The sequence below is a fragment of the Ammospiza nelsoni genome, chromosome 26 (genome assembly GCF_027579445.1).
Source record: "Ammospiza nelsoni isolate bAmmNel1 chromosome 26, bAmmNel1.pri, whole genome shotgun sequence".
Classification (NCBI taxonomy): Eukaryota; Metazoa; Chordata; class Aves; order Passeriformes; family Passerellidae; genus Ammospiza; species Ammospiza nelsoni.
In genome coordinates, this window is record NC_080658.1 from 550,001 (window position 1) to 558,699 (window position 8,699).

General features: G+C 71.1%; 2 protein-coding genes across 2 annotated transcripts in view; both read right to left on the minus strand.

Annotated features, from left to right (window-relative positions):
• The window catches only part of SCRN2 (secernin 2), a 4,580-nt gene extending 555 nt beyond the window's left edge, over window positions 1–4,025 (minus strand). The window contains exons 1-8 of the mRNA XM_059489022.1: window positions 3,996–4,025; window positions 3,525–3,702; window positions 3,044–3,225; window positions 2,720–2,919; window positions 2,415–2,630; window positions 1,842–2,007; window positions 1,590–1,767; window positions 585–752 (exon numbers count right to left, since the gene is read on the minus strand). Of these exons, the coding sequence (XP_059345005.1) occupies window positions 594–752; window positions 1,590–1,767; window positions 1,842–2,007; window positions 2,415–2,630; window positions 2,720–2,919; window positions 3,044–3,225; window positions 3,525–3,695 (1,272 nt within the window). The 5' untranslated portion in view covers window positions 3,696–3,702; window positions 3,996–4,025 and the 3' untranslated portion in view covers window positions 585–593. The remainder of the gene's footprint in view (window positions 1–584; window positions 753–1,589; window positions 1,768–1,841; window positions 2,008–2,414; window positions 2,631–2,719; window positions 2,920–3,043; window positions 3,226–3,524; window positions 3,703–3,995) is intronic.
• Window positions 4,026–6,848: 2,823 nt separating this feature from the next.
• Window positions 6,849–8,646, minus strand: SP6 (Sp6 transcription factor). The gene has a single exon (XM_059489439.1). It carries the CDS (start codon window positions 8,638–8,640, stop codon window positions 7,534–7,536), a length of 1,107 nt encoding a protein of 368 aa, XP_059345422.1. The 5' UTR covers window positions 8,641–8,646; the 3' UTR covers window positions 6,849–7,533.
• Window positions 8,647–8,699: the final 53 nt, after the last annotated feature.

Consider the following 8,699-nt stretch of genomic DNA (forward strand, 5'->3'; position numbering starts at 1 on the left):
CATACCCCATATCCCATATCCCACATCCCATATCCCATATCCCATATCCCATACCCCACATCCCATATCCCATATCCCATACCCCATATCCCATACCCCATACCCCATACCCCATATCCCATGTCCCATATCCCATATCCCACATCCCATATCCCATACCCCACATCCCATATCCCATATCCCACATCCCATATCCCATATCCCATATCCCACATCCCATATCCCACATCCCATATCCCATATCCCATACCCCACATCCCATATCCCATACCCCATATCCCATACCCCATATCCCATACCCCATATCCCATATCCCATATCCCACATCCCACATCCCATATCCCATACCCCACATCCCATATCCCATATCCCACATCCCATATCCCATACCCCATATCCCATATCCCATACCCCATATCCCAAATCCCATATCCCAATCCTTCCCCTCACACCCCATTCCAGCCTGAGCTCACCTCCAGGGCAAACCTTGGGCTGGGACCCAGGAAGAGTCAGGGCTGGACTCTGGGAATGATTTGGGATTCCCTGTCCACGACAAACACCATGGGGCACCCGAGCCCACCCACCTGTGGGGTTCAGCTGTAGAACTTCATCTCGGCCTCCACGCAGTCCAGGAAGAGGTCAGCCAGCTCCTGGGGGCTGGGGCTGACGGTGCCCTGCAGCAGCTCCCGCATGCCCTGCAGGCCCTGCTGCTCCAGCTCCTGCAGCGTGCCCAGGAGCCGCTGGCCCCGCTCCTGCAGGGATCAGGGATGGGTCAGGGGGTCCGGAATGGGATCAGAGAGATCAGGGCTTGATCCCATTGCAGGGAGGGGTCAGGGAGATCTGGGGATCCAGAATGGGATCAGAGAGATCAGAGCTTGATCCCATTGCAGCGTGGGGCCGGAGAGATCATGGTTTGATCCCATTGCAAGGTGAGGAAGGGTCTGCAAGATCGATGGGATCTGTGGGGTCTGTGGGATCTGCAGGGTCTGTAGGATCCGTGGGGTGTTTGGGATCTGTGAGGTCTGTGGGGTCTGCAGGGTCAATGGGGTCTCTGGGATCTGTGGGCTCTGTGGGCTCTGTGGGCTCTGCAGGGTCAGTGGGCTCTGTGGGATCTATGGGATCTGTGGGCTCTATGGGGTCTCTGGGCTCTGTGGGCTCTGTGGGCTCTGCAGGGTCAGTGGGATCTGCGGGGTCAGTGGGCTCTGTGGGCTCTGTGGGCTCTATGGGGTCTCTGGGCTCTGTGGGGTCTCTGGGATCTGTGGGCTCTGTGAAATCTGCAGGGTCAGGGGGATCTATGGGATCTGTGGGCTCTGTGGGCTCTGTGGGGTCTCTGGGCTCTGTGAAATCTGCAGGGTCAGGGGGATCTGCGGGGTCAGTGGGATCTGTGGGCTCTGTGGGGTCTCTGGGGTCTCTGGGATCTGTGGGCTCCGTGAAATCTGCAGGGTCAGGGGGATCTATGGGATCTGTGGGCTCTCTGGGCTCTGTGGGATCTGCAGGGTCAGTGGGATCTGTGGGATCTGTGGGCTCTATGGGGTCTCTGGGCTCTCTGGGATCAGCAGGCTCCGCAGGACCCGCGGGGTGTGCGGTACCGGCTCGCGCTCCATGAGCTCCAGCGCCGCCTGGTGCCGCCGGTACAGCTCGTGCCGCCGATCCACGGAGCCGCGGAACCGCGGGATCTGCCGGGCGGGGTCCTGCGGGAAGCTCGGGGAGCGCACCTGCGGCGCCGCGCGGACGCCGGCCACGAACACGAAGGGCTTGAACACGGACCTGGGGAGGGCCGGGGGTCACGGAGCGGCTCCGGGGCAGCGCCGCGTCCCGCGCCCGCCGCGGGCTCCGCTCACCGGGACGGGTCCGGCGTGCCCGTGAGGAAGTGCACGCAGGGCAGCGCGGGGTCGCGGGGCAGCACGGACACCATGCTGCCCGCCGTGCGGAACCCCGCGCTGTCCACGCAGATCCCGCCGGCCTTGTCCCGCAGGATGGACATCAGCGTCTCCTCCGTGATGTGACCTGCGGGGACAGGGACAGCTCAGCGCCGCCAGCCCGGCCCTGGGCAGCGGGGACACACTGGGGTGGCAGTGGGGACACGCTGGGGCGAGGTGTGGGGACACGCTGGGGCGAGGTGTGGGTGGCCGTCCCCACGCCAGGCCCTGTCCCCAGGAACTGGGGCTGTGCCAGCACGGAAGCAGCCCTGGGCAAGCCATGGACAAGTATCCCCATCCCTCTCCCTGTCCTTTCCTCATCCCTGTCCTCATCCCCATTCCTGTCCCCATTCTTCTTGTCCCCATCCTGTCCCTGTCCTATCCCCCTTCCTGTCTCTACCATGTTCCTATCCCTGTCCTTGTCCTGTCCCCATCCCCATCCCTGTCCCCACACTGTCCCCACGTTGTCCCCACGCCACCCCCGCCCTGTCCCACCTGCGTGCCGCTGCAGCAGCTCCGTCCCCGCTCTCAGCCGAGCCCGGGCAGCCTCCATGCGCGGGGGCTCCTTCTCCAGGGAGAAGGCCCGGGCGAAGCTGAACTCGCCGTGCCCGCTCCACCAGCCCTGGCTGCGCGCCCGCTCCCGCAGCCCCGGGTGCTCCGCCGTGATCTCGCTGCCGATGCTCAGCTGGTTGGAGATGTTGCGGCTGCCCTCTGTGCCGGGGGGGCTCGGGGGTCACTCGGGGGGCCGTGAGACCCCGCCGGTGCCCCCGGTGCCCCCCGTGCCCCCGGTGCCCGCTCACCGCGGATCCGCTGCGCCGCCCAGTAGCGCCCGGCGGTCTCCAGCAGCCAGGCCTCGTTGCGGTCGGCCAGCAGGAAGGTGTTGTGGTACACGAAGGGCTCCGGCTGCTCCTTGCAGCTCCCGCCCTGCCCGTGGCGCTCCAGCAGCGCCGTCATCACCTCCAGGGCCTCCCGGGCCGAGCTGCCCCGCTCCAGACCCAGCCTGTGCCAGCAGGGCCGTCAGGCAGAGCTGGGGCTGGGCACGGGGCCGTCCTCACCGTGGGGACAGAGCCAGGGGCTGGGCACGGGGCTGTCCTCACCATCCTCATCGTCCTCCCCCTCCTCACCTGACCAGGTCCATGCCCAGCAGCGCCTCGGCCTCGCCCAGCGGCTCGCGGGTCCACACGCCCTCGTTGCCCACGCAGACCCCGCAGTCGTTGGCGCCCATCTCGGCGCCCCAGAGCCAGGCGGGGCGGCTCAGCAGCACGGCGTGGGTGCGCTCGGCCTGCTCGATCTGCACGTACGTGCACTGCGGGGACACGCGGGGACACGGGGGGCACAGGTGGCACCGGCACACTGAGTGCTCTCAGCCACCCTGGCACACAGGGGTGACAAGGACATGGAGGTGGCATCTGGCACACTGAGTGCCCTGTCCCCGCAGCCACCCTGGCACATGGGGGTGCTCTGGGGGGAATGGAGGTGGCATCTGGCACACTGAGTGCCCTGTCCCCGCAGCCACCCTGGCCCTGCACACTCGGGGACACGCTCGGGTGAGCTGGCACCGGATGCCCTGTCCCTGCAGCCCCTTTGGCCCCAGCACGGTCTCACCTGGACCTTGTCCCCAGGCCGGTGGGTGGCGGCGGGGACATAGACGATCTCCTGCACCTCGTCCCGGGGCCGGTCGGCGTTCTTGGCGAAGATGACGGCGGGGAACGCCGTGTGCGGGGGCATGGCCACGAAGCAGTCGCAGGACGAGGGCACCGGGCCGTGCCCCGCCATCCCTAAACTGGGTCAGGGCGGGCACCGAGGGCGACGTCAGCCCCCCGTCCCTGTCCCGGCTGTGTCCCCAGGGTCCCTCTGGGGTGGGCACGGAGGGGCTGACGTGGTCCCTGAAACCTGGGGGACATCAGCGACCCGATGGCGGGGTGACCCCCAGCACCCCGAGACCCCGCAGCTCCGCACCGACCGCAGCCCCGGGAACCGGGACCCTCCAGCACCGACCGCGGACGGGACCCGCTCCCTCCCTCCCTTCCCGCGCCGGTAACCGGGACCCCGCGGGGCCCTCCCGTCCCCACGGACCTGCCGCTGCTTCCGCGCCTCCTCCGCCGCTGCCCGGGCCCGCCCTGTCCGGCCCCGGCCCGCCCTGTCCAGCCCCGGCCGTGCGACGGCGGCGCCCGGTGGCCGGAGGCCGCACGGCGGCAGCGGCGGGGACCGGCACCGGCACCGGGATGGCACCGGGATGGCACCGGGATGGCACCGGCACTGGGACCCGCCTGGGTCGGGGTGGGAATTTCCCAAAAGAACCCGGAGTCGGGGGTCCCAGTTTTCCTCCCCTGGGGCAGGAGCGGTGGTGCTGGGGGTTCCCGTGGGTCGGAGCCCCCCGTGGGCATCACCCCCGTGGGCAGCACCCGCCCCGCCCGCGGGGGGACCCTGCGCACCCGCCCGGCCCGGGGGGCTCAGGATGGGACCCTCAGGGGGGCTCGGGCGGTCCCAGCCCGTGTCACCCCCACACCCAGCGGCTCCCGGGGTCCCCCCGTGCTGGGAAGACTTGGAGAGCCGAGGCCAGGCTGGGGGACCCCTGAGCCCCTCGGTGGGGATGGTTTGGGGTCGGGATCCCACACCCCTGAGCCCCTTAGAATGAACGATTTGGGGTCGGGATGATGGACCCCTGGGTGCCTTGGTGAGGATGGTTTGGGGTCGGGGTTCCGGACCCCTGAGCCCCTCGGCAGGGCCCATTTGGGGTCGAGTTTCTGAAGCCCTGAACCATTTGACAGGGCTGATTTGGGGTCGGGGTCTCGGACCCCCGCGTCCTCGGGCAGGGATGGAGCCGGAGAGCCGGAGCGTGGAAAACACGCGGCGTTTATTGCAGTACAAAACCCAAACCCCGCAGCCCCGCAGCCTCTTCACAGCACAAACGCTCCCCTGGCCGGGCCGGGGGCTCCATCCCCCGGGGCCGCCCCCAGCCCGGGGCCCGCCGGTGCCTCCCTGCCCCGGGGGCGGGCGGGGGACGCGGCGGTTCGGGGCGCGGGGCCGGGATCCCCACGCCGCAGCAGGCTGGACTGGTTTCCCGGCCGCCGTCCCTCCCCACCCGGTTTTACAGCCTTCATTGCCCCATCGCGGCAGGCAGAGCCCCGGGGCTGCGGGGGCTGAGCACACCTGGGGGGCTGAGCACACCTGAGAGGTGGGGGCACAGCTCACCTGGGGGGGCTGAGCTCACCCGGTCCCCCGCTCGCAGCCCCCCGGGCTGGATCAGCTCGCTGAGGCTGAACCCCGAGTCCCGGGCCGTGCGGTGCCCCCGGTGCAGCCCCCCACAATCTGGAGCCCCCCCAGGTGCGGCTGGAGCCGCTGAGGCCCCCTTGGTGCCGCTCTGGGGGACATTGGGAGGGTCCCGAGCCCCCCCCGGGGTCCCTTTGGGAGGTGAGATCCCACCTGGGGAACCCCGAGGGGGAATTTTGTGCTGGAAAAGGCAAATTCCGGAGTCGGGGACGTCCTTGGAGAGCTGGGACAGCCCGGGTCGCCCGGGGGGGACAGCGGCGGCCGGGCTGGGGCTGGGGGCGCGTCCCGAGACCCCTCCCCAGCGAGACTTCACCTCGTGCTGGGGGTCCCAGCCCCGGGGCACGGGGGGGCTGCGCCAGCCCCTCATCGCCCCTGGGGACGGGGACAGCGAGGGGACAGCGATGGGGACAGCGAGGGGACAGCCATGGGGACAGCCATGGGGACAGCCATGGGGACAGCGAGGGGACAGCCATGGGGACAGCGAGGGGACAGCGATGGGGACAGCGAGGGGACAGCCATGGGGACAGCCATGGGGACAGCCATGGGGACAGCGAGGGGCACAGCCATGGGGACAGCCATGGGGACAGCCATGGGGACCCTCGGAGGGGCCCGAGCCCTCCCCATCCGCACAGCCCATGGCCCCAGCTCCGGCCGGGGACATCCACTCTGCCCGAGCGGCAAAGCCTGGCTTCACCTTAATAAAATAATAATAATTAATAATTAATAATTAATAATATTAATAATAATTAATAATTAATAATAAAACACTCAAAACCGAAGGCCTCGGGGCGCCCTCTGGGCACGGACCCCACTCGACTTCACCTCTACCCCTTCCCCCGCCCGACCTCGGGGTGCTCCGAGCCCGGGCAGCCCCCCCAGAACCGCAGGAGGGGCCGGACCGGGGCTCGGCGCCCCCCAGATCCCCCCCTCCCCAGATTCCCAACTGGTTCCCACTGCTGTTGGCCGGGGGGCAGCGCCGGGGGGACCCCCGGGTGCCCTGAGCAGCCAGAGAACCCCAATCCCCCCCAAACCCCCTCCCCAGGCCCCGCTCCAGCTTCTCCTTCTGCGTCCGAGGGCTTCTGCCAAAACCGGGGTGTGAGACCCCAAAAGATCCAAAAACCGAGAATCACGGACCCCCAGCCAGGGGTGAGGGACAGGTACGGGCTGCCCGGGGACGGGGGGCGACCCCAGGGCAGAGAAACTACGGGGTCCCCGGGAGGGAAGGGGCAGCTCGGGGGTCCCCGGGGGCACGGGCAGCATGCAGGGGCCAGGCAGAATTCCCTGGAATTGCGGGGTCCCGGGGGGACGGCTACGGGGCCGCGGGGACAGGCAGCATGCACGGGGGGACACGGGGTCCCGAGGGGCCCGGGGGGACTCGGGGGTGGCCGCGGACCCCGGGGGGACACGGGGGGCGCGGGCAGCCGGCCCGGGCGGGGGCGCCCGCCCGCAGGGAGGGGCGGGGCGGGGGTCGCGGGCGGGCGGCGCGGCCGTGCCAGGCCGGAGGAATGCGGCCGCCCCGGCTCTCCCGGGCCCGCGGCCGCGCCGGTGCTTCCCGCCCGGGGCCGCGCTGGCTGGGTGGGTGTGGGAACGCTGCAGGTGCGCGCTGGGGCCGCCGCCCGCCGCGGCCCCCGCAGCCCCCCGAGCTCCCCACGGCCGCGCTCCCGCAGCGATTCTTGCTTTGCTTCCCTTTTTCCCCATTTTAGCCGCGCTTCGGGCCGAAAATGGGTTTCGCACCCTCGAGCCGCACGAGCAAAGCGGGGCTCCGAGGGTGGGGGACCCCCGCCGGCTCTGCGGCCCCGGCCGGGGCAGGGGGATGTCCCCGATCCCCCCGTGTCGCTCGTGGGCGACGGGAGAGCGGGGCTGGCCCGGGTGGGAGCCGCAGCTCGGAGGGGAGCGTGGGGAGGGCCCGGGGGGCTGCGGCCGCGCCCCCCGAGCGGAGGCTCCCGGGCTCCTCCTCTGCTCTCCTGTCTCCCTTTCTCCTTCTCCTTCCTCCCCTTCGGGCCGGACGTGCCCGGGCAGCTCCCGCTCCGTCGGCTCCCGTTGATGTTCCTCCCAAACAGCCCCGCGCCTGCCAGCGGCCTCCCGAAAGAAAGATTTGGGAAGCCGGGGGAGGACGAGTGCGGGGGGAGGAGGGAGGGAGGGAGGGAGGGAGGGAGCAGCGGGGCGGGAGAGCGGCAGCGGGACAAGTGAAACCGCCGCGGGGCAGCTCCGGCTGCGGCGCTCCCCACGCCGGGGCCGTCCCGGGGCTCGCCGGCACAAGGAGCCAGCCCTGCGCCCGTCCCCGCCCCGGCCCCTCCGGAGAGCGGCCCCGAGGGCTCCCCCGGCCCCGGGGCTCAGCCGCTCAGTTTGTGGTGGCGGCCGGGCCCCCCTCGGGCTCCCTCTTGCCTCCCTTGGCGGCCGCCGCGTCCCCGGCGCCTTTGCCCTCGGGCTCGGGCCCGTCCTTGCCGCCGTCGTGCGTCTTCATGTGCTTGCCCAGGTGGTCGCTGCGCATGAAGACGCGGCCGCAGACGGGGCAGGAGAATTTCTTGGCGCCCGTGTGGGTCTGGAGGTGCCGCTGCAGCTCGTCGGAGCGGGTGAAGCGCTTGCCGCAGAAGAGCCAGTTGCACACGAAGGGCCGGTCGCCGCTGTGCCAGCGCAGGTGCGCCTTCAGGTGCGAGGTCTTGGCGTAGGCCTTGCCGCAGCCCGGGATGTGGCAGTTGTGCAGGTGCTTGCGCTTGGCGCCCTCGGGGCACGGGCCGCCCCTCTCGGCCTCCTGGCAGTTGGGGCAGCGGCACGCCGCCTGCCCCCCGCCCCGGGGCACGGCCCGCCGGGCCCCCTTGGGCCGCGCCCCGGCCTCGCCCTCGGCGCCGCGCGGCTCCGGGGGCCCCTCGAGCGCCTTGGCGGCCTCGCCGGGCAGCAGGTGCTGCGCGGGCGGGGGCAGCAGGTGCGCGGGGGGCGCGCACAGCTGGTGCTCGGCCCCGCCGTAGCCGCCGAGCGCCGCGGGCAGCCCGGGCGGCGCGGGCACGGCCAGCCCCGCGCCCTGCCCCGGCGGCAGCTCCATCCAGCCGGCCCCGGCGTGCAGCTCCCACCAGTTGACGCCGCCGCCCTCCTCGCCGGGCGCTCCGGGGTGCGGGGGCCGAAACCAGGGCTCGTAGGGGTGCGCCATGTCCGGGGCGGCCGGCAGCAGCTTGGCGTAGGCTGCGGGCGCGGCGGGGCCCTCGGGGGGCAGCTCTAACCTCGGCGGGCCATGGGGCTCGTAGGCGGCGGCGGCGGCGGCGAACGCGGCGTCCTCGGGCCCCGGCAGCGGCAGCTCGGGCGGCGGCAGCGGCGAGGCGAAGTCGGGGGCGCCCGGGGCGGCGGGGCCGTGCTGCTGGAAGGGCTGCAGCGGCTGCAGGTCCAGGTGCGTCGGGGAGGCGCGGGGCGCGTCCGAGGGCTGCGATCCCAGGGAGCCGCAGACCGCCGTCAGCATCGCGGGGCGGCGCGCACGGACCTGCGGGGCCGAGCGGGGCCCGGGGGAGGGGAGAGGAG